The following is a 15,624-nucleotide window of genomic DNA, read 5'->3' on the forward strand; positions in this document are numbered from 1 at the left end:
TAGCATATCGGATACTCGAAGAACTGCAAGGTATTTATATGTGCATTGTTAGTGCAGATTGTTTCTCAATTTTTTGTCTCTCTTTTCTTCTTTGTTTGTGATCAATGTGATTGCTCCAATAGCTTTTGGTTCCTCCAGTTTTCTCAAGTGTCTTCCAGTAAATAGCACCATCTCTGGCTCAAGTCCATTCCATCCCTTGTTTTGATCATTCATCAATTTCAATAAACAAATATTTGGAAGTTCATAGCTTCCTGTATTGTACAAATAACATTTCAGATTGCTTAGGTTTTTAATTTGGTATTCGGAGGAACGATCAATCATCGTACGTAAAAGAAGTTGTCATGTCAACTTGAATGATTGATGTTTTTAATTTGGTATTCGAAGGAACAATCAATCAATCAACATAGTAAAAGGTGTCATGTTAACTTGAATGATTGATCGTTGATTGAAAGAACTTACGGTGTTTGAGGCAAGTGACTCCGCTTGACTCCGCTTGACCAAGGATAAGGTCCTGCAAGTCATCTTGACCACCCAATGCAACCGTGAGCTTCTTGTTAGAGTGTTTATTCTTCGGCTACCACATTGTGCATGATGAACAGCACGAACAGTGCAGGGCTGTTGAAAGCAACACTGTAAGCGAACAGTTCCAGGGAAGAACGGAACTTTTGCCATGAACAATCACCAAAATGGAAGGGGAGACGAAACATCCTCATCTCGTAATACTCAACCACGAGACTCTAATTGCTTTGTATCCCTTGCTGTGATCAATAATTGAAGCCATCTCTTGTCGAGCTGCACATTTTGATCGTTCTCTTCTCACTTCACTATATAGTTCTCTCAGCCAATCGACCTCTGCAGGCAATCAGTCTTCACTTAGACAATGCATCCCTTTCTACCTCGGTTATCCTTCTTCCTCATCCTCCATCTCTACTTTCTGCCGTCATCCTCTCTCTTCGATGGTGATCTGATGCTTCCAGGTCCAACTATGTCATTGGAACACTTGGACCCCACTCTCCCCCCTGCCCTGCCTAGCCAGCCCGCGTACTGCTCGGTCGTCGTCCTCCAACAGGACTTCAGCGACACCGTCGGTTCGCCGCCGGTCTCCGTCAACTACACCCACCCCCCGGACTGCCCCTTCCCTTGGACGCGCGTGGTCCTCGGACTGTCCCTCGCCGTCTCCGGCCCCCAGGAGTCCCGCGTCGGCGCCGTCTGGATCGACGGCGTCGAGGTCCTCCGCACCATCACTCCCATCCCCATGGCCCCTGGCGCCTTCTGGCGCATCGACAAGGACGTCACCCGCTACGCCGCCCTTTTCCGCCGCCTGGCAAACGGTGGCGGGGTCGTGTCCATGATGCTTGAGAACTCTATCGCCGTCCTACCTGGCGTCTTCAGCGCCAACGTTTCCCTCCGTTACTACCGCGGACCGCTCGACGACGGCCAGGCGGCGTCGATGCCCGACGTGGCGCACCCCTCCATCAGATCCCTCTACCACGAGCCCGCCGACGTCGTCCTCCCCGTCTCCAAGCCCGATGGGTACGACGGCTCCGGGTTTTGGCATCGTATCGACAGCGAGACCGGCGTCGAGGCCACCACCGTTGTCATCCCCAGAAACGCCTACCGGGCCGTCCTTGAGATCTTTGTGTCGTATCATGGCGACGAGGACACATGGTACACTAATCCGCTACGATCAGAATATCTTCGCCAGCCTACGACGGCCAAGTTGTCGGCTTCGCGGGCCAACGGCGCGTTCCGCCAGGTCTATGCGACCATCGACGGGCGGTACGTGGGCGGGCGCGTGCCCTTCCCGGTCGTCTACCCCAGCGCCATCAACCCCTTCTTCTGGTCCCCTGTGACGGCCATCGGCGCCTTCGACATGCCATCCTACGACCTCGACCTCACGCCGTTCCTGGGGCTGATGCTCGACGGGCGGCCGCACGAGGTGGGGCTGGGCGTGCGCGGAGCCCAACCGCACTGGCTCGTGGCCGCCAACCTCCACCTCTGGATCGACCACTGGTCGGATGCGGTGCAGGCCGGCCCCCTCGAGTATTTCGCGCCGGCCATCCAGATGAACCGCAACGCGCAGTGGCGGAACGTGGACGGCGAGTCGGAGGTCGGGGCGGAGGGGCTCGAGCGGTTCGCCGGGTGGGTGAGCTCGTCGAGGGGCAATCTCACCACCCAGGTGCGGCACAAGACCAAGATGAAGAGCGAGGTGGAGGTGCAGAACCGCGGAACGGCCTCCCAGAGCGACTTCATCTTCAAGGAGCGGACGACGGTGACGGTCCTGAGAGGGAACCAGTGGATGGCCCGGGTGCAAGCGGTGGTGGAGGCGCCCATGCAGGTGCAGACGACGGTACAGAACGCGGTGGGCGCGCCAGCGCTGCAGAAGACGCGGTTCTTCCACCAGCTGATGCAGACGGTGAGCCTGAACGAGGGACAGTCCGGGGCGACGACGACGAGGGAGCTGACGGACCGGCAGGACGCGGAGGGGTCGGCTATGACGAGCGGTGGATGGGGGAGCGGGAAGAGCCGGTCGGCGTACCGGTACAAGGACGGGAGCAGGTGCTACGCTCGCAACGTGAACACGGCCGGCGGAGTCGTCATCCAGGACAAGAAGGCCTCCTGTGCTGCCATGGCCGGCGTCGCCTGAGAGAGAGGATGCATACACTTGCATGCATGCATGCATACTCCTTTTTAATAAGATTTCCTGCTGCATCTAAATAAATAAATTATAGTATATTAATTAATGAAACATTACACGTATTACTTTTCTCCATTTTAATTTTGCAATATACTTTAATACATTTTTCTGATAGAACTTTTCGATTCTTTCTGTTTTCTGTTTTCTGTTTTAGCAACCACCTCGTTGAACTTATAACGGAAACAAAAACGGAAATGGAAACACGAAACAAAGCGACGGAGACAGCAGACGACAGAACGAATCGAAACCCCAATATCGACCGAAGCGAACACCAACGCTATGATCAGTATCTCTTCCTCGCTCCCGATGATTCCCCCACTTGATTTCGATCCGATGTGACGCCTACACTCTCCCTCTTCTCTGAAGTATTGCACGGGTGCACGCCTCTTCGATCTTGATTTCCTCTTCTCTCCATCAAAGTTCGATCTTTGCCCCCTCCATGGCCACCGAAGCCCCCGCCAAGTTCCGCCGGCCGGAGCTCTTCCCCTCCGCCGGCGACCTCAGCGTCGCACAGCACGACGGCCTCCGCTTCTGGCAGTTTATGGTCGCCGGATCCGTCGCCGGCCTCGTCGAGCACACCGCCATGTTTCCCGTTGACACCCTCAAGACCCGGATGCAGGCGGGGTCGCCGCTCGGCATGCGCCAGGCTCTCCGCGCCGTCCTCAGCCTCGAGGGCACCTTCGGCCTCTACCGCGGCCTCGGCGCCATGAGCCTCGGCGCCGGCCCCGCCCACGCCGTCTACTTCTCCGTATATGAGCTCTCCAAGGAGTCTCTCGCCAGGGGAAACCCCAACAATCCGGTCGTCCACGCTGCCTCCGGGGTGCTTGCTACGGTCGTCAGCGACGCCGTGTTCACGCCGATGGACACCGTGAAGCAACGGCTGCAGCTGAAGGGTAGTCCATACAGAGGGGTTATGGACTGCGTCGCCAGGGTTCTGAGGGAAGAGGGTTTTAGGGCGTTCTTCGCTTCGTACAAGACTACCGTGGTGATGAACGCCCCCTACACCGCGGTGCACTTTGCGACATATGAGGCGGCAAAGAGGGGGATGAGGGAGATTTCGCTGGAGATTGCAAGCGACGAGCGACTAGTCGTGCATGCCACTGCTGGCGCTGCTGCGGGTGCCTTGGCGGCGGCTGTCACCACACCGCTCGATGTGGTCAAGACACAGCTACAGTGTCAGGTAAATACTCCAAGCCAATATATACAACCAGTAGCTCAAAGGAAGAATCTTTATGCTCTTATTATAAGCAGCTCTCATCCATAATATTGGTTCAATGAAGTTGTGCTGAATCTATGGAGTATTTTGTGTGCCAACACCGAGGCGTTTGATTTTGTGAACACAGCTATTTGTCTTGTTGTGTGTTGCTGTTAGTACCTTGAACAAAGCTGCAAAATTGTCACCTGATGCATCAGATTTGTACAAATAAGGACTAGAATGATTTGGAAACCATATGGGCACACTATAGCTTCAAATCAGTAGATTTAATCATTATTATGAAAGTTAAGATTCCCTGTGGAGACAGCCACTAGAAGGAGGCATTTATTCTTCATGGCTTTTCAAAGTCTTTGCTTATGATTATGGCCTTTGAAAGTTATGGAACATATTGATGGCTCATGAAAGTCTATGATTATGATTTTCAAATTATTTTACATTTGCCTTAAGGAAATAGATTATGTAGAATTAACTGTTGCACAGTAGCTCAGTGTAAGATTCCTTTAGAGCACTGAGTCCATATGTGAGTGCATCCTTTTCACATGGATCTTTTGACAGATGGAAGCCAAGACAATGACTAGATTCTTATGCTCAGCCTCAAAGAAAATATGCTTTTGCAGAAATCTCTGAAAATAGACCAGCAAAAAGGTTGAGCAAGAATTGAATTTTTATGAACAGAATTTTAATGTGGTATCATCACAATTCTGAGTTATGGGTTCCTTTTACTTACCTAATTTGAGCTGTGGTATCATCCTTCTTCACCAAGCTTGCTTTCCAAGATAATCTCCCAGTCTCGGAAACTAGGTAGGTTTGTTGTTCTGCATAATAGGATAAGCTCTATAGCTCCTAAAGGATAAAGAGTATTACTGGTAACTAGAGTACTAAGATATCGAAAGAATCACTACTACAGGAAGCTACACTTGTGGCAAAAGGAAAATTGGTGTTACTTTGTTTTGGGTTTGTAGTTAGTGATATGTGTCATCTTTGTGATATGATATATGTCTTCCATTTGCTCGTTTATGAAAAAAGATTATATTGTCAGGATTTTTTTAATGCTGTTTTTCTGGCTTTCTTCCCCTTTTGACTTCTTTCAATTCCTCAGTTTCATTTGACTCATTCTGCCACACTATTTATATTATTAGGTTCTCTATGATTTATTTTTAATTATTGGATAGTACATTTGCATATTGAGCTTTTTTCTGCTATTTGAAGTCGAAGTTGGCTCTTTTTTTTCTTTCTCGAGCAGGGTGTTTGCGGTTGTGATAGATTTTCAAGCAGCTCTACAAGTGAGGTTATACGGGCTATAATAAGGCGCGATGGGTATACTGGCTTGATGAGGGGCTGGAAACCTAGAATACTATTTCATGCACCAGCAGCGGCCATTTGCTGGTCTACTTATGAAGCAACCAAGTCATTATTTCAAAAGCTGAACGATGAAAAGTGACCATCTGTCATAAAGAAAATTTTTTCCCCCTTTCGGGTAGTTCTAAATATTATACAGAAACCTACCTTGGCACCAGGATATCTCGTAGTCTTCCCCCCACCCCCCCTTTCAATTAGTTCTAAGTCTTATACAGAAATCTGCCTTGTTGCCTGCTAAAAGCAAGCATCTATAATGCATGCTGCTGTGGCTGTTGTTGTCAATGTGGACTTGATACCTAGTTATATTAAAAATTATCTGTGAAATTTTCTTCTTGTTAAAATGAATGATAATGATGCTTGGAGGCCAAGTTGACATAGATTATCATTCTATCATGTAACTGATATGCAATCATTGGACTTGTGCCAAATAAGAGGGACTCAAATTTATTGGCCAGACATGGTAGCAATTATAGTCTCAGATCCAACTGATGATCTTGTTTGGTGATCCAAGAGATGATGTTACTCTCTTTTCAAGGGATGTAAATGGTGGTTCATCAATTGTAGGCTTGTAGTATTCTCAAGCTATGAAGGGTATCATCTTTTGGATTGCTTTGCTCTATTGACTTCTTGTTTCTCTGGGTTATGGACTTTGTTATGGCACAATGTTTTTGGTTGTCATGGTGGATTATAGAATCCAACATGACAACAGTAAAACAGGGCTGCACAAAAGCCAACAACAAATGATGCCTTTAGCTACAAGTATATTGGAACATAAAGAGTAAAGGTAAGCATTTAAATGTTCATGTGTAAAAGAGACCTGTGAAAAGTTCTTTTTGGTATATATTAAACTGTATACAAGACATTATTACATAATTCGAACGTGAAACCTATCATCTGCACGAAAGCGACCAATGATGACTATAATTAAAATGATCACAAAAGTATTATCATCTGAAAATAATCAAAAAGATCATAGAACTGCTAACTATTACATGAAAATGCTGTCACATGGTCATTAAATCGGAACAATGGCGCTATAAAATTTTTGATAGCTTCTCTTTGTAATCCAATCATGAACAGGATTAAAACTTATAGACAAAAGATAACATGCAATTCCCACACACTCCCTCAAAGCAATTGATTACAATGACAATCACAGAGTGTAGGCACTAAATTTCAACATAGAAAGGTGTCTAGGAAGGAAACAGAAACCTTCCTCAGTTAAGATCAGCGAAATCACATTAATTATGATACAGATGACTATAAACCAGAATTCAACAAGCCAAATGCACTTCACTACAACACTTTGCTTGCTCTTATTCTATAAAGTGAAATGACCCATTTTTTTTGCCACCTTAGCCACCCAGCTAAAGTATGCTTGAACTCAGACTCTGTGATCATCCAGCAAGAATTAGCAGTTATTCTTCCTTTCTCTACAAGGGTTATAATTTATAAACGCACTGAGCAAATATGTGACAACGATATCCTATGAAGCCAAGAAGATCAGGCATATAAATAGCTTTACCTGTCAGTAGATCTTTGCTAACAGCTTGTCAAAGTGAAAAAGGTGTTTTCGGACGCGATATACATGGATTGTATACAGCGCAGCAGCTGATGATACTAACAAGAATGACAAGAGCACCAATTGACCAAAATCCTGTTGAGACAGAATTAAACTATTAAGAAGGCAGTGCCCCTTACAAGTAGTTATTCTTATGAAGGAAAGCTGTGTTCGGTACAAATTAGAGATGAGGTACCTTTGGATCTGAAATGACTATCCCCATCACAAAAGTCAGCAAGTCTAACATAGACTGTAATGAATTTTGGACCCCTCCCACGATGCATCGATCAGATTCAGGAACTTGATCCTGTTTCATAAAGGAGTCACAGACAGGTTATTGTATGTTACTAATCAGAAGGAACATCATTGAAGCCTTCATGAAGTATGACAGAACCAGATTCACTGAAATATATCTCTTGCCAGCCTTGGCACGTAATGTCTCCAATGATGCACTTACTAATACCTCGAGGATTAAGATCACATATGAAATGATACGCATCTGAAATGACTTCTACCTGCATTTGCTGCATAACAGCAAGATCAAACATCCACAGTCCAAGCCGTGATGCTGCAACTCCACCCATTAGCATCCAAGCTGAAGTTATGCTGTTATGCATCCAAACAGAAGCAACACATACCAGCAAGAAGCACCACTGGAGCATATAACCAAAGCAATGACTCACAGTTAGTTAAATTATCTCAATATATAGTGCACACTGGTTAACAAATTTTGCAAGTCGTCCCGATATTCTTGTATTTGGAAAGGCTAATGGCTAAATCCTTTAGTTTCTCTTTTGTGTCCTGATTCAATAAGCACAGGTTGTACTTGAGTTTTCAGATAATAAAAAAAATGTTTCTTGAAAAACTAAGGTATGTAATAGATTTCAAATGAAAATACACAATTAACTTTCAGCTATGCAAATCAAGTTATGAATTACCAAATCTACTAGACCACAACAACAGCACATTAATTAGGACAGGAAAGAAAAATGTCAGTAATGGATTCATGGCCTTTAACATACATATGAACGGTCGATCTAATATATTTTTCCATACAATTAGTACCGAAGAGGGAAGTGATACCTGAGTCCAAATTGACCATAATCCAGTTCGCAGTGTTGATATATGTGAATGTACAATTGGGTATACTACTGTAGCTGCTATTCCTACAATAGCACTTATACCACGCGCTAAGCCGATCACATATGCAGGTATACCTTTCCACTCCAAAGTAGCTGTCATTAATGTTCCAAAGCTGTGAAGAATAGACAATGGCATGGCGTAAGCAGCTTCACTTAACAAAATCAACAGTATATTTCATGATAAACAAGTAAGAACAGAAAATTGAAGTGATTGGTAATGATCATTACATATGAGACAAATGTCTTATGTGTTTTACATTAATAACTAACTAGGAGGCAACAAACTGATCATTTTGGAGCCTAAACAAAAGAGTAAAGAAAGTGAAAAATGACATGAAAACAAAACTTTTGGAAGCTTAGGTCCATTGGTTGTCCGGGGAAAGTTGGTTATGGTAGGCATTGGCAAAGAAAACAGTGGTCAATGAATAAGTTCAAAATGGCATATCTAGTATTTATTAACCAATATATTGTTATAACAAAATAATTATACTCAAGAATTTCATAACTATGTAACCAAACATGATCCCAAGATTTCAACATGAGCTACCAGCTAACCTCAAGTTAGTTTATGGAGCAGAAAGAAGGTCACTTGTGCTTTAATATAACATTGTCTTGTAATGAGATGTCCAGTCAGCATATTAATCATCCCTAGAAACCTTTCTTTGTTAACTATTTGTTCAACTATCTTGCTGATTAGTTCAAGTTTACCCTGCAAAGAGACACTAACTCTTTCCAATAAAATCAAACTGCTCCTCAAAAAGGTCTAAACCAGAGCTCAATAAACAAAGATTGGAGCAATCAACAAAACATGTATGCATTCACAAGAATTTTCTATCTACAAAGAGGTGGAAATTCCACGAGGCAGTCACCTTAGGACTGTAAAATACAATAAAGCCAGAGCAACTCCTGGGAGAACCACTTCCTGCCTGGAATATATAACCCAGGCATCAAAGCAAGGAATTACTGAGAGCCTTTCAGCTACAGTGATCTTCTGATCGGATTCTTCTGTCACCGTACTCCTTTCTTCAGGACAAATGCAGTTTTCATTCTCCTCAATAATTGATGAGCTAGCTAAACAATCAGTTGGAATGACTTTTGCATTTCTCCTTTGACTACTTTCACCAAGAGCAGGAATACCATTGTATACAGATGTTAGCAACCAATACTGTAGCCAAACCGAGAGTGTATTCCACAGAGCCAAAATCACTGCTGAGGCTTCGAGTGATATAAAGCTAATAATGAAGCCACTGAAAACAGGTGCAAGTAGTTTACAGATTAGATCAATCCTTCGAATGACTGAGTTCATCTTTGTCAGGACCTCCGGCTGTTGCCCAGTAGAAATTACTACCACCCTGTATTTAGAAACAAAATGAAGTTAGTAAGAGATATCATGGGCATACTATTCATGTTCTAGTGGGGTAATTTGACAGGAACCCCTTAAGCCTTGATATGAATCCGACAACATGCTTGATGAATAAAGAACAAAGGAATATGAGTAAGACTGCTAATGCCTAAAACTGATCTCTAGTTTAAACAGCTTGAATATGATGGAAGAGAAAGCAATAAGAATAAGAACCACAAGATTTGTGCCCTGATACTGTGATACAATGCCTAAAGTCATCTAATGCAATATTTTTCAGATAAATGTTGAAGTTCACTAAAAAGGACCGACTGTAGTAGAAAACTGTCATGGAAAAATATCCAAAGTTTACTTGTCAAGAGTTATGATGATTAAGATAGCACTAAGCGTGAAATATATAAATTGCACATCAAGATCAAGAAAATATGAAAAACCAAAAAGAGATGAATACAGATTCCCTATTTGAAAGCATTCTTCCATCAAAAACCTTCGAATTTAGTGTTTTGTTGAAACTGATGAGTATGAAACTTAGTATGCACTTAAACACTGCTTTCACATAATTTACTAGCAACCTCTATTATCTTTTATTCACGCTTTTCACAACCCTATTGGCACAGACGAGAGAATTTGTAGGTCAGAGAATAGTATGGAAAGCAGCAAGTAGTAACCAGTAATCCAAAAAGGCATATAGGAAGCAATAAATAGAAATCAAAGACTGCACATATACAACCAGCATTGGTGAAATTCTCCCCTGGAACTATTATACATATCTTTGTCTTTCATTCATGAACAGCTGCATTATGGACTTGGAGGAACGTAAAGATTGCAATGCAAACACAGAGAAGCCACAAGAGGAGGTTCCATACATTTTATTAAGATTAGCAAAGAATAAAGTGTTCAAGGACCAGCATGATACAAATGTGCATCATACTAAATGATAAGTTATACAAAACCCATACCATTCTCTTTCAATCAATATGGTACCAGCAAGAGTTGAGAGTTTCCCAACAGCTCCAGAAATGTTAACCACAACAACTAGTAGCATGAAGTTAACAAATGCGGTGGACATCAAACCATTGTAGACTAGTAGCACAGTCACCGAGCATCCAGCAACCACAAAAGACAGATTTTGGGTCAGCAACCATAGCCGAAGAACCTGTCAAATGAATAGGCAGTGATCGAGTCATCTTACAAATCTATATAAACCAACATCTTCTTGGAAAATTAGGATCAAAAACCAGGAAAGCCTAATCACCTGTAAGTAGGTCAACTTGTCTACCAATGTTCCAACTATGGAACCAAATAATGCTGTAGAGGCAGATTCAATCACACCATAAAGAGCAGTGAAGAGCAAAGAATCTGGCCAAATGTTTATCATGTACAATCCCACCGAGAATTCCCACATTCTGCAACCATTTGGAAGCCAATAATACCTTTCAGTGAAAGGAATCAGAGAGACTACAGCAACAAGGAAAAAGCGGGGGCTTCTCTTAAGAAGGAAAACGAAGATAAATGTTTTGTGCGCAACAATTCAACTTAATCGGCTGCAACTTATTGTTGCTTGGCATAAATCCGAAGCAAATTCGACTATTACATGCCGTCCAATTTCATTATGCAGGGGAGAACCTTTCATCAAACAGCTGAGTTGCACCAGAGAGACTTCATACATCACAAGAGCAGGTGGTAGTCATATTACCTGGCACCCCATCTTGCAAGAAAATGGCCAGTATACATCCGCCCGATGAGTGATGATGGATAAAGAGGCTGCTGCGAAGACCCCGGCAGCAAAGCCTCCCTCATGTTGCCTTCCATGCCACCTCTCCTCTTCCTTCGACGCTCAACTTCCTTGTGCTTGGACTTGTTAGATGAGACCTTTCATGGACTGCTGCCTCTCTTGCCTATGACCGATGCCTCAAATACTGAAGAAAGCACAAGACATCAAGGAAAACCAAAGGGACATCTGAGAAGACTGCCTGCCTGTTTGGGTAGCAGGTGGATTTGGTGCATGCAAAAGATCTAAGGAAACTACTTGTATACAACCTCACTGCGATCAATAGATAACTTGGTATCTTCTTCTAACATATGAGAGAACAACATTTGGTGATGATTTGTCGGATCTGACGAAGCCTTCGCCGCCAAAGAATATAAAAACAGTGAAACCTGTTGTCGTTTTCTACATCATATATGTTCATGTCTTACTATTGTCATCATCATGTGAGAGGTTTGACCTGCAAAGATTTTACGCAGTTAGATCTGTGATCTATCTTAGATTATCTAGAAAACAAAAAGATTTGGAAGCGGTCAATGATTTAATTTTAGCTATTTGACATTATTATTGCATATTAAAGTTTATCTCGAGTAAATGAGGTTAGTTTATTTAGCAAAGCTGCACATATATTCTTATTAATTACTGATTAATTAAGACGTGATCTGAAGGGAATTAATTGATTTTAATTCACCATAATTACTACTTATGTACGTGGGATTTCGAGGGTGACGTTGCAGAGAGCAATACTTTCGCTGACCAGTTCCAGTCACTATTCGGACCCACCAGCTCTGCACCGAGCATCCAATCACAAGGGAGGTACGATCTAGGTGAATCTGTAAACGGGTAAACATATGTGGGCTAATTACGTAATTTGGGCTGGGTTGGGTTGGGTGTAACTCTCAGCCCAACAGAAAAGGATTGGAAGTCCGAACCTCGTCCGGTCATCTTACCGCTCGCAAGCGAGAACGTAAAGATCCTTGCATCCAGGCTTAGCGTGCTTATTCACACCATCGGTGACCAGAATTTACCTGTGCAAGAAAGGTTGGTTGACTTACCACCTCTATAGTTTACCTCGCCGTTCAAGATTCTCCTTCTCAGTTACCTACAGATGGGACCCATGTGAGATCTGTTCAAAAGGCCGGTAGGATCTTGGGGCAATGATGAAAACTACATTGAAGCACATGGTGGAAATCAAAATATTATGTAAATAATATTATTCGGCCCCATATTTGTCGATTCAATTTATCTAAATTTTATTTTCGATTCGTCTATCTCACTAAAACTTATTATTGAACTCTTTAAAATCGTTAGAAGATTCTTCTTGTTTGTGATGTGTAAACATAAAACTCTTAATCATCTTTCTATTACTATGTAAAAAAAAATTTAATATCAGAATTAAAATTAAATAATAATATATTAAGATCAACATCGTGTATTCTTTTATTTCATTCTGAAAATTTTTATTTTATCTGTAAAATTATCATCATCGTTGGATTTAAAGGATATCGTTCTATAAGACACTATATTTGTATCTGAAACTCTATCTCGACTGATAATTATAATCAAAATCAAATCAAATCTATAATATTTTTTATTTAATAAAAATAAAATTATATAATCTAATAAATATATATATATTAATTTAAGAAAAGATGATATCGAAAATTAAAAATAGAATAAGTAAGCATTCCATTGCCTTGTATTCAGATGTCGGCACACGAAGGATGGACAACATCATGAGCTGGCCAAGTACCGAATCCATGCGTGCACATAAATAATTGAGTAGAATTGATATCATGATCCACATCTCGTCGTGTCGATTCAGAAGACAGCAGATGCCGACTCAATCATAAGGCATGGGGGAAGAGAGAGAGAGAGAGAGAGAGAAGAGGGTGCTTCTTCATCATCCGTCATGAGGCAATAATTGGGAGATGTTTATGAGCTCCAACTCAGTAGCTCATTCCAATCATCAAGAGAAGTGTGCTGTGACAAAGATGGGACCTAAGTATGCATGCAGATGACAAGGAGGATAGCTGAAACTATTCACAGCTGTGTGTGGGTTATGATATGATGCCCCATCAACGCTACAATCTCCACCTTCGATGGAGTTTGAGATGATGCATGAACTCAATGGTTGTCACACTCGAAGGGAGAAAAAGTGATGGTAGGAAGCCATCCCCATTACATGACAAATAAACCTATCAATGTTTGATAGGTTCGAACTACTTTTAATTCCAATCTACCATGATGAAGAATTCCCCACATTTAAACATCATAAATGTTCTCCCTAAGGCTTTGCTTCAAAGCATCTCATAATTTAATTTTATGATTCTTATGTCGATTATTTTATTATATTTGTTATGAATTCTCTAAATTATTCTTTTAATATCTCAAGCAAACCTATAGATTACTCTTGTGCAGTAAAGAATTTGATTTTATCTTTTATGAATATAGGTAATAAGAAGTGTCAAATTACTTAGTTCTTATATCGATTATATATATATATATTTATTTATTTATTTATATTATGAAAGGTAAGAGACGAATATGAGATTCGAGCTTAATACTTTACGATGAATCATCAAATATTTTATCAATTAAATTAGTATTTATAATTTTTTTTCAAAGAATAAGCGATGAAGGTGAGATTGGTCCAAAATCTCACGATTATTTGTTAAAGTTTTTATCAGCAAATTTAACTTGTACCTTTAAAAATATATCGAATGAGATTTAAAACTTTTAAGTAAAAATTATATTTGATGATGTTTTGAATCCATATATATATATATGATCATATCAATATTTTATTATTAATCTTTGAATTTATGAAGTATATCTCATCATCAAGTTCTTTTTGATATTCTTCATAATAAAAATTGACTTTTGAAATAATGTGAAAATCGATAATTATCATTTTCTAAAATAATACTCTAGAATGATGATTTGGAATCATGTATGTAATGATGATTTTATAATTTATATACATGATGATTTGGTATTATGCATGCAACACTTTAACTCGTGATACTGATGGATGTAACGATGAAATATTCATGATAAAATAATTATTTTGACATTCATGACTTGAATTTTTATTTATACTATTTACTTTTGTCATAATTTGAAAATTGATGCAAAGGATCTTCCCTTCTTTTGACAATGACAAAGGAGGAACAAAACTTGTTAGAAAGCAAATTTACTAGCTCGCACAATTTGAAAAGAGGTAAACCGACTAGCATGAAATATTAATTATAAATATTTATATAAGTAAAAAATAGTTTATTTATATATATAATGACCAGACCAAACCTTCAACATCCATGACCTTTTTATGGGTGAGATTGTGGTCTCAAAACCTCCATTCCCAGATCACACCTCCCTCCATTGATGCACTCCCCACTAGCTCTTCGCTTAGCTTAAACAAATGGATAAAGCTCGTCGGTCACATCCTGCTTGCGTGACCACATTTTATTTGGTCCTTCTGGCACCAACCATGCCACGGATCCAAAGTTCTCGGTCTTCGTTCCAGCATATCAAGATCCCTTTCACTGGCTTTCTCCTCTCCTCTCTCTCTATATATACCTCCCCTCTCACATTGCAGGAAGACGCTTACGACACACTACACGTAGTCTTCGTCTCTCTTACAGCTTTGCTGGTCTCGTTGCATGGCAACCAAGGGGTTGGTGGAGTCCTTGTACGACTCACTGGCGAGGGGAGACATGAAGGCCGTGGCGGCATTGATGGCGGAGGACGTGGAGTGGTGGTTCCACGGCCCCCGGCGGTGCCAGTACATGAGGCGGCTGCTGACCGGGGAAGCGGGGCACGGAGACTTCCGCTTCAGGCCGCGGGCGGTGACGGCGATCGGGGGCTGGGTGGTGGCGGAGGGGTGGGAGGGGAAGCACGCCTACTGGGTCCACGCCTGGGCCGTCGACGGCGGCGTCATCACCCGGTTCAGGGAGTACTTCAACACGTCCGTCACCGTGCGCGAGTGTGGCGGCGGCTGCACCTCCACGGTCTCCGGCGATGGCGGCACCTTATGGCAGAGCAGGGCTCCAGCGCAGGGCGGCCGGTCTCTCCCCGGGCTTGTCCTCGCCGTTTAGCATGGCACGAGCACACTAACATGGTCCTCGGCTCGTTCCTGACGGACATGGAGGACAACTCTATAAGGGCCGATCTGAGTGTACTGGACTTGCTTTACATGTAATATAGTAAATAATATATGAACAGAGTCTGGTTTTGCACTCAATACATGTTTATCATCTCTCTTTCCAGACTATATCGAGATTATCCAGCTGAATGAGTAAAGGAAAAAAAGATTTTGATGACGAACAAACAAGAAATCAGCAGATGCAGTGCAATATAAAGTTTGGAAGCCTTTGTGATTTCATTTATATCAAGATTATCCCTATATCAATCTTGTGATTTCATTTACTAGGTAAGCTGGATGAGAAATCTGTTGTTTGATCCAACAAGAATGCCAATTATAATCTGCCTAATCATGCATCTGCACTGTAGTCTCC

General features: G+C 42.1%; 4 protein-coding genes across 6 annotated transcripts; 3 read left to right on the top strand and 1 right to left on the bottom strand.

The window, feature by feature from the left end:
• The first annotated feature begins 880 nt into the window (after positions 1–880).
• Positions 881–2,647, top strand: LOC103978605 (peptide-N4-(N-acetyl-beta-glucosaminyl)asparagine amidase A). Its single transcript, XM_009394452.3, has one exon. It carries the CDS (start codon positions 881–883, stop codon positions 2,645–2,647), a length of 1,767 nt encoding a protein of 588 aa, XP_009392727.2.
• A 258-nt stretch (positions 2,648–2,905) lies between these two features.
• Positions 2,906–5,892, top strand: LOC135607831 (uncharacterized). The gene is made up of 2 exons (XM_065099958.1): positions 2,906–3,878; positions 5,158–5,892. The coding sequence occupies exons 1-2, from the start codon at positions 3,138–3,140 to the stop codon at positions 5,353–5,355; spliced, it is 939 nt and encodes a 312-aa protein (XP_064956030.1). The 5' UTR covers positions 2,906–3,137; the 3' UTR covers positions 5,356–5,892.
• A 16-nt stretch (positions 5,893–5,908) lies between these two features.
• On the bottom strand, positions 5,909–11,428 carry LOC135607830 (solute carrier family 40 member 1-like). 3 transcript variants are annotated; one of them, XM_065099956.1, is made up of 9 exons: positions 11,033–11,428; positions 10,592–10,742; positions 10,296–10,492; positions 8,846–9,328; positions 7,918–8,089; positions 7,350–7,487; positions 7,031–7,141; positions 6,799–6,930; positions 5,909–5,992 (listed from the first exon to the last, which is right to left on the bottom strand). In XM_065099956.1, the coding sequence occupies exons 1-8, from the start codon at positions 11,146–11,148 to the stop codon at positions 6,802–6,804; spliced, it is 1,497 nt and encodes a 498-aa protein (XP_064956028.1). In that variant the 5' UTR covers positions 11,149–11,428; the 3' UTR covers positions 5,909–5,992; positions 6,799–6,801. The 3 variants fall into 3 exon arrangements, with proteins under 3 accessions (XP_064956028.1, XP_064956029.1, XP_064956027.1); XM_065099957.1 differs by lacking the exon at positions 5,909–5,992 and adding an exon at positions 6,289–6,664; XM_065099955.1 differs by lacking the exon at positions 5,909–5,992 and adding an exon at positions 6,289–6,706 and having other exon boundaries at positions 11,033–11,427.
• Positions 11,429–14,651: 3,223 nt separating this feature from the next.
• Positions 14,652–15,350, top strand: LOC135606525 (wound-induced protein 1-like). The gene has a single exon (XM_065097556.1). It carries the CDS (start codon positions 14,770–14,772, stop codon positions 15,202–15,204), a length of 435 nt encoding a protein of 144 aa, XP_064953628.1. The 5' UTR covers positions 14,652–14,769; the 3' UTR covers positions 15,205–15,350.
• Positions 15,351–15,624: the final 274 nt, after the last annotated feature.

Source organism: Musa acuminata, chromosome BXJ2-3 (assembly GCF_036884655.1).
Source record: "Musa acuminata AAA Group cultivar baxijiao chromosome BXJ2-3, Cavendish_Baxijiao_AAA, whole genome shotgun sequence".
In the NCBI taxonomy this organism is placed as follows: domain Eukaryota; kingdom Viridiplantae; phylum Streptophyta; class Magnoliopsida; order Zingiberales; family Musaceae; genus Musa; species Musa acuminata.

Bases quoted from the DNA above. Each gene is read 5' to 3' on its own strand.
- LOC135607830 (XM_065099956.1), bottom strand. From the start codon at position 11,148: ATGGAAGGCAACATGAGGGAGGCTTTGCTGCCGGGGTCTTCGCAGCAG. The intron at 10,743-11,032 runs GTAATATGACTA...AAATGGTTGCAG, and splicing joins CTTGCAAGATGGGGTGCCAG to AATGTGGGAATTCTCGGTGG. The intron at 6,931-7,030 runs GTACCTCATCTC...CTGTCTCAACAG, and splicing joins TAGTCATTTCAGATCCAAAG to GATTTTGGTCAATTGGTGCT.
- LOC135606525 (XM_065097556.1), top strand. From the start codon at position 14,770: ATGGCAACCAAGGGGTTGGTGGAGTCCTTGTACGACTCACTGGCGAGG.
- LOC103978605 (XM_009394452.3), top strand. From the start codon at position 881: ATGCATCCCTTTCTACCTCGGTTATCCTTCTTCCTCATCCTCCATCTC.
- LOC135607831 (XM_065099958.1), top strand. From the start codon at position 3,138: ATGGCCACCGAAGCCCCCGCCAAGTTCCGCCGGCCGGAGCTCTTCCCC. The intron at 3,879-5,157 runs GTAAATACTCCA...TTTCTCGAGCAG, and splicing joins AGACACAGCTACAGTGTCAG to GGTGTTTGCGGTTGTGATAG.